The sequence below is a fragment of the Sciurus vulgaris genome, assembly GCF_902686455.1.
Source record: "Sciurus vulgaris genome assembly, chromosome: X".
NCBI lineage: Eukaryota > Metazoa > Chordata > Mammalia > Rodentia > Sciuridae > Sciurus > Sciurus vulgaris.
Window position 1 is genome coordinate 93,918,123 of NC_136471.1, and position 17,843 is coordinate 93,935,965.

The 17,843-nt window shown below is 38.9% G+C and overlaps 1 protein-coding gene across 3 annotated transcripts in view; it reads left to right on the plus strand.

The window, feature by feature from the left end:
• The window catches only part of SHROOM4 (shroom family member 4), a 211,019-nt gene that overhangs the window by 171,580 nt on the left and 21,596 nt on the right, over window positions 1-17,843 (plus strand). For all 3 annotated transcript variants that reach the window (XM_079124526.1, XM_079124528.1, XM_079124527.1), the window contains one exon: window positions 4,442-4,503. In XM_079124526.1, coding sequence (XP_078980652.1) covers window positions 4,442-4,503 — 62 coding nt within the window. The remainder of the gene's footprint in view (window positions 1-4,441; window positions 4,504-17,843) is intronic.

Here is a 17,843-nt window from a genome sequence, read left to right on the forward strand (position 1 = left end):
ATTGCCTTCCATTTCCTACTTTGAAATTATTTGGTGCTGAAGAAATTGGAGACCCAAGTCTAAACTGTCTCTGTTGGAGACCCAGTCTAAACTGGCTGCTGTTGTATCCTGGTCATGACCCTAACACAAGGACCTACCATCCTCCAGGGTACTTCTGGGAGGACCTCTTAAGTCCTTACCCACTCACTGCCAGAATCCTTCCCCCATGACATCCCTAGTACCACCTTTTCCTGTTATACTCAAACCAGAAGTTAATTCTTATGTCAAATCATTGTTCATAGCAGCTACTTGAAGTGACTTAATATTTGAAATGGCTTAATATGTATTCTTTGAAAAAAGGAACTTCAGGAAAGAAAGAAGCCTATACAAAAGAGTATAGACTCTATAATTTCTTTTATATGAAGTTCTCAGATAGCTGTTCCTTTGGGAAAAATTTCATATATGGGCTTGGCAATGGGATGTGGCTCAGTAGTGGGCTGGAAAGGGGTGTGGAAGCATGTTCAATATCTTGATAAGGCTTAGAGTTACACAGGTGTATTCTCCAAGACTCAACAAATGTACACTTAATATTTGTGCATGTCATGGGAAGTGAATTTTAACTAAAAATATTAAAAGTGACTATCAAACTTTAATATGTATGCTGATGTATTTTTGAAGTATAGTGATGTGCACAACTTATTTTAAAGCTTTGAAATCTTACAGATATTTTGTTATACCTGTCACTAAGATGTCGTGGGTTTTGATGCTACTGTAAACAGTATTGCTTTATTAATATCAGTTGAAAATTCTTTTTCACTACCATATAGAAGTACAATTGTTGGTCTTGTGTCTTACAACCTTGCCAAAGTCACTGACTAATTCTAGTAACTTTTTGGTAGATTATAAAAGATATTGTACATAAATAATCATGTTATCAGTGAATGAAAAGAAAGTTATATCTTCCTTTCCAGCGTATGTGCCCTTTCATGGAGGAGAAGGGAAGCCTTATTGCACTGTCAGTACCTCCAATGCAGTGTTTAGAGGAAGTGACTACAGCAGACGTTGTTGCTTTGTTCTTAATCTTTTGTTGTTAAGTTTAATGTTAGTTAGAGTTCTTTTTGTAGATACCCTTATCAGGTTGAGGAAATTCCCTCTGATTCTTAGTTTCAGAGGGTCTTCATCAGGAGCAGATGTTGGATATTTTTCAAATTCTTTTTCTGTATCTATTGAGATGACCAGATAGTTTTTCCCCCTTTTAGTGTATTGGTATGGTGAATTACATTGATTTTTTTTGTTGTTGTTTTGTTTTTAATTTTTAGTTATTTTTTATTTGTTCTAATTTGTTATACATGACAGTAGAATGCATTTATACATCTTGATAGATTGGTTTTAAAAATAAGAACTAACATAGCATTGCCAGGATAAATTCTTGGTCATGATGTAGTATCCCTTTTATACGTCACTAGATTTGATTTGTTGGTATTTCGTTAAAGATTTTTGTGTGTTCTTCAGGAGTTTTACTCTGAAATTTTCTTGTAACAGCTTTGTCTGGTTTCTGTGTCGAAGTAAGGCTGGCCTTAAAGAATGAGTTGGGTAGTATTACCTTCTCTTATATTTTCAGAAGGAGTTCATATAAAACTGGTATTATTTCTTCCATAAATGTCTACAGTGTTGAAAAAAGGAGAAGAGGAAATAGAGAGACCCTAAAACTGGACTTCCTGGGTTTCAATTCCTTCCCCAGAACTCATAGTGCCTAAACGTTCCCATCTAAAAATGGGATCAATTCATACGTTGGTGGTGAGGATTAAATGATGTAACATGTGTAAGGCATTTAGAACAGTGACTGCCAGATAGTCATCATCTTGTAAGGCATCTATTAAGGTAAAGAGTTTGGCTTAGCTTGAGAGATATCAGCTAAAAGAAGGACTTACAAGTAGACGATAGAGAAAAGGGGCCAAAGACAAGTGGTAAGTGAGGAGATGATGGCTGCAGAGATGTCAGCTCAGAACCAGCAACTCTGTAAGGAAAGGAGGTGCAATTGGCAGGTAGCAGCAATTGGTAGCAACAATGTAGGTGCCTACACCATGCTTTTCCTTTTGTCCTTGGTGGGAGGGACACATTGGGTTCCTAATCCTGTTAGACTTGACAGACAGGTCTGCTTAGACAGTAACCTTTGGAACACCTGGATGACTATCTAGGAGCCATTGTGCCCATTTCTATCCCTGCCACCTAAACCTCCCACCCCTACCATGCAGGACCTGGGGAGAACTTGAAGCATGAATTAGGATACTCCAGCTCTGATGACAAAGGTAGTTGTGGTTCTCTGAAATTAGAGCTGACATCCTGCTCCTTCTGCCCCTGGAGAAGGTCAGGGTGCTAATCGGCTTTTGTTCAGTGTCGTTAGGAGAACTGCAAACAGCACACATTCATATCCCACATCTCATGCCAGTTAGTTTTGTAAGCATTGCTAGTTGATTTCACTTAACACTTGTGTGAGATAAATTATAATAGAATCTTCATTTTATGGTAGAGGAAACTGAAGCTCAAAGAATTCACACATCTCACAAGTGGCAGAACCGGGATTTGAATGACATAGCAGTGACTGACATTTGAGTGTGCAGTAGGCACCAGATATATCATTCTAGGTGCCTTGGATGTATCAACTCATTGATTCCTCAAGCAATTAAGAAATAGTTTCTCTTTTGCAACTGTATAGCTGGGGAAATAAACAGAGAAGTTGAGGTCGCCTGGCTAGCAAAGGGCAAGTGTGGGATCTGAAGCCCTGCCATGTAGCTGCAGAGGCCAAGTTCCTGAGTATGCCACACTGCTTCTCCATAATCTGATCACACAGACAGGGTATGGACAGGAAACCCTGGCTCCCACTGTGGCTGAACAAATTGTGGTATCTATACAGGCAGGGGCATCTCACAAGGTTGTTGGGGCACAGTCTGGAGTAAAAGTGGTTAGAGCCTCTCTAATATTCCAGATATGAGTAGGGACTGCTTTGGTCTTTTAAAAATCCAGAACCAGGAAACAAACCTCACCTTTTCTGTGGCTACTAACATCCAAAACCTTCTAAAAGCAAACCACTCTTCTAGTTATTCTCTGCACTTCTCATTTAATTCTCACTTCTGGCAACCCAGCAAGACTAGATAGCAAAAGCCCTATTTGCCAGATAGGAAACTGAGTTTCAGAAAGGTGATAGATCTTCCCTCAAATAACATAGCTAATAATGTGTCTTAGCCAGGATGACTGACACCAGAGAACTATGTTCATTCCACTTCACCAGGTGTCTGAACCCCAAAAGGGAAGTCTATTTGGGAAAAGATAATAAAACTTTGAATAGGAATAATAGCGACAGTGTTAGGAAAAAGGAATTTGGAGTATCAGTGATGTGTGGGGAAAACTATATTCTCATTGAGCAAGCTCTGAGTCTAGGCTGAGGGTCTTGGATAAAAAATTAGGACGGACCCGAAAGGCAATTTTGCTTTTTTTTTTTTTTTTCTGGTACTGGATATTGAACCCAGGAACCACAACCCAAGTACTGTTTTTCATATTTTATTTTGAGACAGGGTCTCAATGAGTTGCTTAGGGCCTTACCGTTTCTGAGGCTGGCTTTGAACTTGCAATTCTCCTGCCTCAACCTCATGAGCCGTGGGCAATTTTGCATTATTTAGGTAGGATCACAGGGACATTTTTACATTTTTATCACTTGAACTGAAATGAAAAGAGCTGCTTGGTCACAGCTCTTATGAAAAAAAAAAAAATGTCCAGGATAGAAAGTCTACTCCTGTAGAGTTGGGACCATAGCATCTGACATTTTTGTCCCTCAGAGATGAACCAAACTCAGTCCTTGCCAGTGGGTGGGCAGAGGAGGAAGATTCCCTGCAGGGCAGTATTGGGTAAAAGGAATTTGGAAGATGAGTGATATTTAATGAAAACTGTGTGCTGTCATACCTACCTCCCTCTACCAACCCTGGGCAAGGGTTGGTGCAGCAGGAATTCCCACCCTCAAAGCCCACTCAAGGCCAGAGCTTCCAAGATGATGCTTTCTGTGTTGGAAGAGGCAGGAGGAACAAGCAGGTTCATCCAGGAGAATAAAAAAAAAAGACCTCCATCCCTCAGTGCTAGTCAGAGCCAGAGCAAACAGCAAACATGCTAAACTGGTTTTTAAGGTGGTTTGGGAGGGAGTGGAGAAAGAGGGAAATGCAGTATTTCTAGACCACAGTGTCCAGGTCCCTGAGTGCTCTCTGGGTCTCTGCAGGCCAGCAGCAGCTCAGCAGGCCTCCTGATACAAAGGCAGCCTTCCAGGTGCACATTTCTGTAGCCTTCTTAGGAGAGTAGATGGTACCAACTTAGAGGGCCTAGCTAGGGACAGAGTCGTGGCTACCTCACAGTTTTGAAACCATCTAGCTACCTGGCTGTTCAGAGTTCCTTAACTTATCAGGATTTTGCTTTGCAGGAATTTCCTGGGGACAAATGGAAATCAATAACAGGAAACAGGAAGACCAGCCAGTCAGGGAGGTAAGTGACCGCTCAGGGAGTTGGGGTGAGTTAGTGACTCTGAGGCTTCAATAGAAATTGCTAAGATCTTCAGTGTGCTTAGTTTCCTTTGAGGAAACTGGTCTGTTATCCACACCAAGGACTTGGTGCCAGAGATGTAATCCAGCCTGCCCCCACCCCACCCCCAGTAGCTGGATACAGAAGCAATTGATTGCTAAAACATTTTGGAATACAGAAGAGTCAAGTAGTACTATGCAAAATTGTGCCCATCAACTTAGAGGGCTGAGGCAGCCCTGTCCATGTCCAAGGACATTTGGAAAAAGACTTTGCTGAAACAAATGTGAAGGCATAAATTGTGCCTGCCTTGCATTGACCATGGGGCAGTGGGAGCAGGCAGAGAAAGGGTGTCCAGCTGTTGTGGTGCCTTTGCCCCAGAGTTGTTGACTTGTTGAGAACTTAAGGTCTGCTTATTAAAATTCTGGGGACAGATCATGGGGACCGTAGGTTATAATTCCTGGAGGAAGACAGGGATATTTTTACAAATAGTAAATGTGGCTTGGGGTAAAGAGAAAAGAGTTGCTTGGACATAGCCCTTAAGGAAAAATGCCCAGGATGGAGAGTCTACCACTGTAACATGGAGATCATGGCACTGGACACTCATGTTCCTTAGAGATGAGGTGCCCTAAGCAACTGCCCGAGTTCACTATGAGATACAGACAGTTGTCATCTCCTGGCTAAAGCTCTTTTAGGTAAAACTCTAACATAATTTTTCAGCTAGTTTTTCTCAACCACACTGATACAAGGACACTTAAATTGTATTGATTCTTAGCTGGAACTCCAGAATAAACAAGAGGACAAGCTGTGCCTCTGTTTTCCTAAGTGAAGATACCAAGAGAGAGGACTAGAATCTGAGGCTGCTGATTCCTGAAGAGTCTAGAATTCATTCTAGGTGTCTGTATTATTCCCTGTGATTTGATGGCATGGTCAGAAATTATTTTGCCTTTTCTTTGGCTCCAAAGTCTGGGAAACCTGTTTGATTTCTGTTCGGTAATGGGAAACTGGGGAACTCAATATTTATGGATATTCTACTAAGCATCAAGCACTGGACTGAATCTTTTTAAACCCATAGTTCCTTTTTCTGCCCATTTTGTAGGTGAGAGCAAGAGAAAGGTCATATAACTTAGATGAGGTCACAGAGCTAGCAAGTGATAGAACTAGATTTTGAACAAATGTTTGTATGGTCCCAAATTCATGCTTTTTACATTCTGCCTGCTTCAATTAGTATCCCTAAGGAAACCTTTCAAACAGATCCCTGGCATCATGTCTCAGGGGTCTAAGTGTTAGGTGGGGATTTGTATGAGATTTGGGGGGATACCCTTGATTTTCCAGTTCTACACTGACTTGCACCATGCCCTTGCAGTCTAGCAAGCATGCCAAGTTTCCCACATTAGACTGAGACCCTCAAGAGGGGAGACCATGTCTTGGAAATAGTCATATTCTCTGTATCTGACAATAATGCTAAAACATTTCTTAAATTCAGTTCTTTGTTCTAGGCACCTTTCAAAGTATTTATCACTCTGACCTTATGGGGTAGGTACTATTAGTCTCTCCCTTTAACAGAAAAAAGTGAGTCCCACATCTAGTAAGTTCACTAGATCCAGTCAGTCTAGCTTCAGAGACACTAAACTGCATTATGCTATTTCTCTGAAGTGGTTCTCTTGCTGCCTAGTGAAATGAAATAAGAGGATTTTATTTAAAACCTGCTTTATGTACTGAGTTTGGGTAGGCAAGGTGGAAAATACTAGTAAAAAGAGCAGCAAGACCCATAGGACCTGCCCACAGCTTGAGCGAGTCAGACCAACCCACTGAAAGTTAAACAGCAATAATAATAATATTACCATTTGCAAAACAACCTACGTGCCACGAACCAAGTTACACATGTTATGTTATGCTTTATGTTCCCTATAATTCTTCCAGGTAGGTATTATTACACTTTGAAAATTGGCCCCAGACTCAAGAGTGTGAAACACAAAACACCTGGGGAGCTTGATGAATGATGGGGAACTGAGCTGGGATTGTAGCTCAGTGGTAGAGCACTTGCTTAGCACGTGTGAGGCATTGGGTTCAATCTTCAGCATCACATATAAATAAATGAACGAAATAAAGGCATGTGTCCATCTACAACTAACAATATTTTTAAAAAAAGAAAAACAGGGAGCTAGTTAGATGCCACCCCCCAGAGAGTCTGATTCAACAGGTGCGGAGTGAGGTTCAAAATCTCCATATCTAACAAGCACCCTGGGTGATGCTGATGCAGCTGGTCGTGGGATCACACTTTGAGAAATACTAACTCAAATGAAGAAGCTGAAGTTCAGGGAGGCTAAGCAATCTACTCCATGTCTCATAGGCAGTAAAGGGACAAGACCAGATTTAAGCCCAGATTTTGCTTACACAATTGTCAGAAAATGAAGCCCTGTCAAATACAGTGCTTAAACAAGATGCACCTGGCACGTGGTAAGGGGTCAATACCTGGTATGTATTATTGTGTCTTGTGTTAGTTAACTGGAGGGCTGAGAAACTGAAGGTTGGGAACTACAGGATAAAAGGCCCATAGAGGAGACAAAAGCAGAGTGTGTGGGAGGAATAAACAACACTGGTTGAGTTCTTGCCTTAAGTTAGTTCTGCCTGAGTTCAAATCCAGGTTCTTCTATTTACTAGCCAAGTGGTCTTGACAAATGCCTGCCCTTCCCTCCCTCTTCTTATCTCTATATGTCTTTCTCCCCTCATTTGCAAAATGGGGTAAGAGTACCTCTATCAAATGGCTGTTGAGTATTAAATGAGTTAATATATGTAAACCCTTGAGAACAAAACCAGACACTAGAAACCCTCAGCAAATGTTAGTTGATATTGAGGAGAAGGAAGAGGAGCACTAGCAGCAATGAGAGAAGAAAGGTGACTAGGAAAGCCTTGGATCAGAATGGGTAGTCCTTGAGAACTAGATAGGAGCAATTAAAGATCACTGATTAGCAATGGGTGCTAAGTATGGTTAGGAGCAGTTAACTCTGGGGTGCTATTGCACCATATGGGGACTACAGATAACCATAATGAATCAGGCATTTCAAAAAGCTACAAGAAAGGATTTGGAAGGTTTTCATTATAAAGAAGTCATAAATGTTTGAGGAGATGGATATGTTTAACATGATTTCAACATTATGCAATGCATACCTATATCGAGCATTACATGATACACATTAATATTTACAACTTTTATGTTTTCATGTATCAGATTTAAAAATAAATTAAGAGGGGCTGAGGCTGCAGCTCAGTGGTAGAGCACTTGCCTATCACACAAGAGGCCCTGGGTTTGATCCCCAGCACTGCAAAAAAATAATGAATTAAAATTAATTAGAAGAGCACCCATCAGGTAAGTGACTTCATGAATGTGGCACCTTAGGCAACTTAGCAGTGTTTGCAGCCTAGATGGCTTGAAGGGAAACCAGTTGTGGCAGTGATACAGGCATGGAAGAGTGTGGCATGGCCTAGACTGGGGAAGTACAGGTACAATAGAAGTGGAGCAGAAGGGATAGATAAATATGTGAGATATTTAGGGAGAAAAGTTTGTTTTGATGAAAACAATATTACAGGAAATTAAAAACAGAAGAATAAGTAGACTTGTTCCTACCACCTTAGCACTCTGATTATTTTCATTTCCCTGCCTGCATCATCTATAGGTATGGAGATTATTTTTGGCACAATTATAATAACTATGTAGATGTGCTTTCCTGTGTCCTGATTTCCCCCACCAAACTGCATTATGCAGTACGTGGTAAACAATTTTTCATGCTGCTGTACAGACGCTCTCAATATTAATGGCTATATAATATTTCACCAGCTTAATGTGTTCTAATTTGCTTAATCATTCCTAAATTGTTGGGTAATTAGGTTCTTTCCCATTTCTTGCTATTATAATGTGATGCTGAAGAAACATTTTGAATAGCTGTAGCCCTTTTCTCATTTTGAATTATCTCATTAAAAACAATTATGTGGAGTTTGGATTACTAGTTCAAAGAATATGAACATTCTTATAGTTCTTTCTAGATTTCACCAAATTGCTTTCCCCGGAGGCATTTTACACTGCCATTAGCAAGATACAAGGATACCAGTTTCCCCCAAGTTTTGCAATCATTGAAAATTTTCTTTTTGCAATGTTATATCTGTAAATGGCACCTGTTATTATTTTCATTTACTTACTTTGCTTATTCTAGTTTGAACCTTTTTCATGTGTTTGATATTAGTATTGCTTTTCATGTGAATTGTTTACTCAGATTATTTGCTCACACATATGTGACATCTTTTGGGAAAGAAGTAGGGAAAACTCAGTGATTAGAATTTGTGAGGAAAGAGGAGCTATATCAAAAATAACTCTTAGAGAAAGTTGCTGATGTAGATGGGGCAATCAAGAAGGGGGAGGTATTTGGTGGGGAAAATAAGTAAAAATTGGCATGTGTTGTAGTTGAAGCTAGTGAGATGTACAAGTGGATATTTTTGGGTAGGGACACTTGTCAAACACTCATCCAGCAGATAGGATGAGGAAGAAAAGCCAGCCAAGGAAACTGAAGGGTAAAGCAGTAGAAGTGGTAGAAGGAGAAATCTGCGAGTGTACCACCATCATGGAAGATAGAGATGACCATTAATAATTTTTACAGTCTGGAATCACAAGTGACTTTCATGAAAGCAAATTTACTAAAGTGGTGGGCAGAGATTGCTGATGGCATGATTGTCTATAAGCAGGGAGGCATACAGAAGAAATGCAAACAGCTCTACATGTCCTAATTGCACCTGTTTTCAGTGTACGGTTATATCATTTGCTGGTGAATGGACGGAACTGGAGAACATCATGCTAAGTGAAATAAGCCAGACTCAGAAAATGAAGGTTGAAATATTTTCTCTCATATGCAGGAGCTAGAGAAGAAAACATAATTTAAATAGAATGGGAGGGACTTCATGAAAATACAAGGGAGAACAGTGGGGATGAGAAAGGGGAATGGGGGGAAAGGAGGAGAGATAGGAAAGGGGAGAAATAGCAGCATGAAATTAACTAAACTATACCATCTGCATGTGTGAATATCTCACCATGAATTCCACTTTTATGTATAACTAGAATGCACCAATTAAAAATATATCAATTAAAAATAAAAAGACTCCTGATAAATTTATAGTGATGGCAGTCATCACCACAAACTAGTTTTAGATCATTTCTATCACTCTAAAACAGATCCCTCATGCCCATTTGAAACCACTCACCATGTATACCCTTTTCCTCATGCAACCATTAATCTGCTTTCTGTCTTTATGGATTTGCCATTTCTGTACAGTTCACATAAATGGAATCATACAAAATGTAAGCTTTGGTGTCTGATGTCTTTCATTTGGTTTGATGCTCTAGCAGTTCATCCATGTTATAGAATGTTTCAGTACTTCATTCTTTTTTAATTGCCAATTACTATTCTGTTTCATGGTTATACCATATTTTGTTCATCCATTCATCCATTAATAGACATCTGGGATGTTTCTACTTTTTGGCTATTGTGAATATTATTGTTATGAGAATTCATGTACAGGATTCTGTGTACACATGACTCTCTTTGATATATACTTAGGAGTGGAATTTCTGGACTGTATGGTAACTTTGCATTTAACTTTTTGTGGAACTGCCAGTATTCCAAAGCAGCTGTACCACTTATATTCCCACCATCAATGTAGGAGAGACCCAGTTTCTTTTCTCTGATTTTAATAATATGTTATACTGTGTAGTTTTTCAATGTTGAAAGTGAGGAATGTTTAAAAAGACACAGGGCTCAGTGATAGAGCACTTGCCTAGCACATGTGAGGCACTGGGTTCTATCCTCAGCACCACATAATAATAATAATATTAATAATAATAATAATAATAACAATAATAAATAAAATACATTTAAACATTAAAAATGCTTCAAAAGAAGTTGAGTAGAGAAAGAAAGGAAAATCTAGGGACAAGTGAGTTTAATTTAGTGGTTCTCAAAATGTGGTCCCAGGCCCACCAACCTCAATATTACCCGATAATTTGTCAAAAATGAAAATTCTTAGGACTCACTCATACCTACTGAATCAGAAAGTGGGGATGTGAGAAGCAATCTGTGTTTTATCAAGTCCTCAAGGCAATTTTAATACAAATTGAGTTTGAGAATCACTAGTTTAAGAGAAGGATTGTTCAGAATCTCAAAAACTGGATTAAGTTTAAAAACAGAAAGGAAAGATCAAAAGAAAGGGAAAAGGTAGTAATACCTAACCTAGAAGATGCAGATCACAGTTCAAGATCTCAGGTAAGACAATATGAACTTGGAATGGTCCAGGCAAGAGATGACATTTGTGAGAAAGAATTTCCAAGGAATTTTCCCTCATTCTCTCTCTCTCACCACCACACACATGAATTTTAACAATTATGTCATTTCCGTCACAACTGGAATGATGGGTGTAGGTGGGAAAATAAAATGTATAATCTTGAGCCACTCTCTCTGCCTAGAAGCCTGCAATGAATTGATAATTTCAGGTAGTTACACTCTTGGTTGTCTCTCTCCACTGTTATTTGGTTTGTGTGCAGAGAATGCAAAATCATTTTGATATTAGCAGGAGGGGGAAAGTGGTGAGTAGATTTACTGGGAGGAAAAGTTACAAAAGTATATGTGTTTAAAAACCAAAAGACATTATTTTCTGGATTACCTCTTTTCTCTTCCTATGATTGCCTTTTGTGATTCTTTCCATTTTGTTTTTTTCCACTTTACATAGAACATTAAAATGTGTAGGGTGTTTTTATATTCATAGGACACATTTAATCCTTACAGCATTGTGAAGTTAAGCCTTATTTTTTCCATTGTACTTATGAGGAAACTCAATCTCAGGAAAGATATTATTATACTATTAACAACAAGAACAAATATAATGGCTGATATTTATTGAATGTTATGTGTCAGGCACTGTCATATGCATTTTATGTGAATTATGTTATTCATTATTTATCCTCATGAGATAGTTACTATTTATTGACCCCATATTTCAGATGAGAATACTGACTCACAGAGAGATAACTGTCACTTTTCCAAGGTCAATCAGGCATCCAACTCCAGAGCCCATTACTTTTGCATTTATACAGCAAGTACATGACAAAACTAGAACTCTCTCCCGTTTTTTTTTTTTTTTTTCAATTCTCAGCCTAGGGTTCTCTTCTTTCCTTTTGTCATACCAAATCATGAGCAGAGTGTGGAATATATAGTACATACTTCTTATTTACTGATTGATTAAAAGAAAATGGATAATTCAGATTTGAATCTGATTTCATTAGGAAGAGTACACTTCCCAGAACCACCTAAGAATGCAAACAACCTACAGAAGTGCAAAGAATGTCACAAGTGTGAAAAAGTAAATTTAAATACTTGGGTGTTAATGTAACATTGGGCACACAAAACTTATTCAAGGAAAATTATAAAAATCTAATGTGAGAAATAATGATATAAATAAATGCTTTATTATATTCTGCTTCAATTTGGAAAGACTAAATATAGTAATGATACAATTCTCCCTACATTGATACGTAGATGTAATGCATTACCATTAGAAACACCATGTGACATTTTATAGATTTATCAAACTCATAGTGCCATTTATCTGGAAGAAGTGGCTCAGAATACCAAAGGCAATGATGGTGGACTTACCATCTCATATTTTAAATCTCGTCATAAAATGACAGTTGTCAAAAACATATTGTAATGGGTTAAAAAGTCAAATGGTGAAATTGAAAGAGAGATTCTAGTAACAGATTTGAGCTGTTTTAAGAATTTAAAACACACTGAAAGCAATGCTGAGTGTGAGAAAGCAATCACCCATAAATTTTGGGAATTTTATATGTCAATATGGAGAACAATTAATTTACATAGTACATGCCTACTTAGATCCATAGCACGTACTATCTAGAAAGTATACCAGTGAATAGCTACTTATTCCAATTCTGAATGGAAGATAAATTTGTGTCTGTTAAATGGAGGATATCATCAGAGGCAAGATGGATGGGTTCAAATTTATAAGTTAAAAAAAACTTTGAACAACAAAATATAATAAAAATCTAACCAGCAGAATGAGGAAAATGTCTGAGATCAATGTCACTGATAACAATTGCCTGTCCCCAAAGTATAAAGAATGGCTATAGATATAGAATGTTGTCTTAAAGATTTGGATTCATCAGTGGGCAAGGAAAATAAGCAGGCAATTGACATATGAGGAAATAAAGGCAATAAAATCATCCCATGGGAAAGTACAACCCCTCTAGCAATTAAAGTAGTGTAAATAAAAAGCAATTTCAAGGTATCATGATCTTCTCATTAAACAATCAACAATTACCAGAAAGGATAAATAGAAATTATACAACCCTTCCTTAGCAAGGCTGTGAGAAAACAGTACATATTTCTGGAAAGTAGTATACATTGGATGTGCTTTCCTAGAGGGCGATCTGGAAACACGTGGCAAGGGTTATAACATTTTTCATACTCTTACCCCTGAAGAAATCAACTAAAAGGGAAAAATAATTTATTTAAAGATGTTCATAGCAGTGCTACTTTTGATCATAGAGAAGGCATGCCAATCTAATATGCGATCATGATGCCACTAAGAGCATCACGATAGAAAGACAATTAATAGTGGCAGGTATATAAATATTGGTCTTGCACAGAAATAGTTATTTGTAATAATATTAACCCCCAAAAAGCTAAATTCTAAAGCACATGTTGAATCTGATAGTAGCTTCAGGAAGGAATCTGGTAAAATATAAATAGCTAGACTGGAATGTACATGATGTTCTCTGGGCACATGTCAAGATGCTGAGGTTTGTAATAAAAAAGAAAATCTGAAGAAGAGGCAGTCCTCATTGGCTCAGTTTAGGCCTGGGAAGTTAGAGATCAAGGGCTTTGAAAAAAATTCCCATATCAATGATAGTGTTACTTACCAGACCATGCTTGATCTCACTGCTAGCAAGAGTTCACTTTGCTAGAATTGTCCATCAACCAGCACTTCTGCTTATCTAAATCCATGAGAACTTTGATATTTCTGAGAGGATACCTCACCAGACCTTTGTGAAACTCCAAATTTGTCACCACCACTCTGATATAGTACCCTCTACCCTCACACACCAATAACCATTTTATTATCTGGTTCAGAACCATCACTTTCTTCAACTTTTCCATTTCTCTTTGTTTCCATCATCAGTAGTAGTTTGCAGTTAGTTTGCCTTTTGGTGCCATTATTCACAAAGAAGCATGTTTACTGTGCACCCCAGTAACTTTATCTGTATGGATACTTTGATGACAAATAGAGATGAGGGTCACTGGGGAATGGCAAGCTAATCTTCACCTGGAAAAGTTCCAACAAGGACTTCTGTGGTCTCTTAAAGAACACTTTGCACCAATCTCTTGGGGATTGGAAAATGCTCAGGGAGAATCCTGACACTCGTATTTATTATTGCCAGACTCATCATTCCTTATTGGAAGTTCTGTGAACCCAGGGGCAAAGAGAGATGACAGCAACAAGCTCGCTGGGTCCTTCTCCCCTCTTTGTGTAGCCTTCTTGTGTCTCACTTCCTGGATCTTGCAAATATTTCCTCCAGCAATAACCTGGGAGTGGCTGTTTCTCTTGGAGCAGTCTTATCTTTGGGCTGCTGAGGGAAGGGAAAAGCAAGAGGGACTAGCCCTGTGTGCTCTTGCTACTGAGATCCAGGAATGCCAAGCTATTGTGGTGAGTTTAAAAATAAAATTTCCAAACAAGAAAACTTCAAAGGGGGTAAGGAAGAGACAGGAGGAGATTTTTCAGTCTCTGCAAATATTGGTTTTCATTTTCAATTACTATTAGGCCAAAAAATATTTTAGCAGAAGGGGAAAATCTATTCATCAGAAGAAAAGGAAGCCTGTGCCAAGAGGAAGAGAACAGCCCAAGCCTTGGCAGGCAATTTGCTTTTGTTTTTGAGATGTAGTCCCTTTGCTGGTGTCAACAAAGCCCTTTCTCCTATTTCTCTTTCATGCTTCTTCCCTTTTATTCAGGGAGGAGCTGAAGTCTTCATGGACACCTGGGGATTAATGGAGTGCAAGTACCTTTCTGCTCTACCCCAGGAGTCCTTGCTTCAGTGGGATTTTCCCTCTGAGCCAGACCAGGCAAGTTCCAGTCTGAAAACTACTGCTTCTTACCTACTGAGAAAATGATTTACCCTCTCTGAACCTAACAATTCTCATCTGCAAACTGGTAATAATGGTACCTACTGGGGTATCCCAATAGTGGAACCTACTTCAATGGGTTGTGGTAAAGTTTAATTGAAATACATGCATGAAAGTGTCTAACACAGTTTTCAACACACAGAAGGAAGAAACTACAGTTCCTGTTCCTCAATGAAGTGCTCTGCCTTCCACTCCAGGAAGAATATCCTTACTGGGTCCCAAAGTGTTATCAATTTTTGTGTATTTAGGAGTCTTGCTTGAACCTTTCAAAATAGAACATCCATAGGCTGATACCCTTGGCTTGAGCCTAATTGCACTTCAATGGAAGCCTGTTCGGTCAAAGTCCTGCAGCCACAGTGAAAAGAGCCCTGCTCCATGACATTAATCAAACTTACTACTCTTTCTCTTTCCCTATTAGGGCCCAGGAAAGGTATTAGGACAGAGCAGAAAGGACACAGTGTCAGAATGACTGGGGTTTGAATTCCAGTAGAATTTTAAAATCTGGTTCCATAACTCAAAAGCTGCATGACCTTGAGCAAAGTTTTTATTTCTGATTCAGTAAAATATAGAACTGCCTTGAGGATTAACTACATAAAAAAGGACCTTGAAATGATGCTGGATATATAGAAAGGTGCCTAATAAATGATGGTACAATCTTTATTATTAGAGGGAAGTCCATGGTCTATAGTTATGCAAATTGTAACCTTAACAGCTCTGTGCTTCAACCCCACTCCTTGCTTCTATCAAGGAAATCATACTGTACTGCTCCCTGGTTAATGTTCAACCCTGCTCAACATTCAAGACACTGGGAGACCTCAGGTCCCAGCTCTGCCACATGGCTGCCTAGCCAGGAGACCCTAACTTACCAAGTATTTTAACCATGGACTCATTTGCTCACTATTCTTAGCCACTAAAAAGGGAGAGATAATAAAAAGCAAGTTTCAGCTTATGAGTGTTGTGAAGATCCATAGGGCTAGAGAGATTCAAAGGTGTCTTGTTTAGGTACTAACCACTGTATCAGTCAGCCTTACAAAATTTACCCACTCCAGAATCAGTTGAAAGAAAAGAATGTGTCCTTCGAGGGACATTTGGTGCCCCAATTCATGGCAACCTGGTGTTTTTGGAGACCCTGGGCTCTAATAAGGCAACCTGGAAATTACTATAATCAATATTAACACTAAAGTTGAAAGCACCACTCTCCCTTTCACTTGTCTGAGTAGGGCCAGCCTGAACATTACAGAGACAGGCACATTGGGTGGCAGAAGGAAGCAGGACTCCAGAAAGGGTAAGGACCACCCTCATGAGATCATCTAGGCCAGTGTATGTACAAGCCATTCTGGTAGCAAGTTCTTACTGAATATTATACTCAGTAAGATAACAAAATTGAAGGAGACCAAAACAGACATACCCCTTCCTTCTTTATTCTAAAATATCAAAGCAAAATGGTGAAAGTGGGGTATCTTTGGAGATAGTGCTACATTTCATAAGATCTAGATTGAAAATTAAGGTAGGGAAGGGGAAAGAGGCTTGGTCAGAGTTTGGAAAGGGCAACCAAGTGCATGTGGAGAGGGTTGCAAAACAGGATGTAGAGTTTGAAAACCAACCTCACTGGAACACAGAGCTCATCCCCAAACCATAACACTCGCACCTTTACACTCTGAACTCGTACTTCCAGAATATGAACCACTTATGTTAGAATCCTCTGTGTTATTTCTCTAAAATGCAGATTTCCAGGGCCCACCACAGAGGTTTAAAATCCCAATTTCAAGAGATGGGGCCCATTTTCTTTCCTTTTAAACAACCTCCCCAGGCAATTCTGATTAGGAGCCCCTTGGATTAGGAACTGCTGATCCAGACCAGTAGTTTCCAACTTTTGAATCATGTACTGCTCCCAGAAAGAATTTTCTGAACATGAACCTCAACATATGCTGGTAGTTTATTCATAAATTTATTATAGGTACTAATGTCCTAATGTTTTTAAATGCAAGAAATGTGAGAAAAGTAATTATTAAAATTCTGCGAAGATCTGCTTTAGACTAGAAAATCAAGGACCTGGCCAAAACAAAGAAAAAATGGTGGTTGGGGTCCAGTTTGAAAAATAAGATTGGAGTGTTTAGAGCCCAAGGAGGGTGGAATGATGACTTCATTTTATGTAAATCCAGACCAAGTCTTTGGCCTCTTGGGCACTGGTTTCCACATTAAGTGGCCTTTCCCATGAATGGATGGCTCTATCACATGTCCCACATCAACCATCTTCCCAAGACTCCTTATCTTCCTGATAAAAGGGGCACTGGAAGAAAGCTAAGGGAAGGATTAAACCCTTGGTAACCCAGGGATGCACAATCAGAAAGCTCAGACGATCATCATTCTTCAGGGTAGAGGAATGCCCAGTATGCCTATAATGATCAGATTATGTTTTCTAGGAGCAACATCTGGGGACAGCACTCCTAAAATTAGTTGCACAGTAACACCACACATTGTTTTCTCTGCTACATATTGCTTTTTTATTTTGGTGATAGTCCTGTAGATTGTTCTATAAGTCACATATAGATCCACTGCCTTATTTTAACAGGAATGCAGCATTTCATATGCAGATATTCCCTATATTATTTAACTAGTTCCTTTTTGATTTTTATTTGTTCTTTTTAGATACACATGACAGTAGAATATATTTTGGCACTTCATACATACATGATCTATAACTTATTCTAATTAGGATCCCATTCTTGTGGTTGTACATGATGCAATTATCCTGGTTGTGTATTCAAATACAAGGCTAGGAAGGTTATGTCTGATTAATTCTACCATCCTTCCTAGTCCTCCCCCTCTCTTCCCTTCATTCCCTTTTGTCTAATCCAATGGACTTCTATATTTCCCCTCCCCACTTTCCCTTATAGAAAGGCACTTAGAATGTTTCCAGTATTTTGTGATCACACATAAAACTACAGTGAATATCCTTATGAATATCTCTCTCTGTGTTCATGTTAAAACTACATCTGTAGGATAAATCCTTAACAATTGAATTGCTGGTTGAAAGGATATGCACATTTTACCTACCAAAGTGAGACTAAA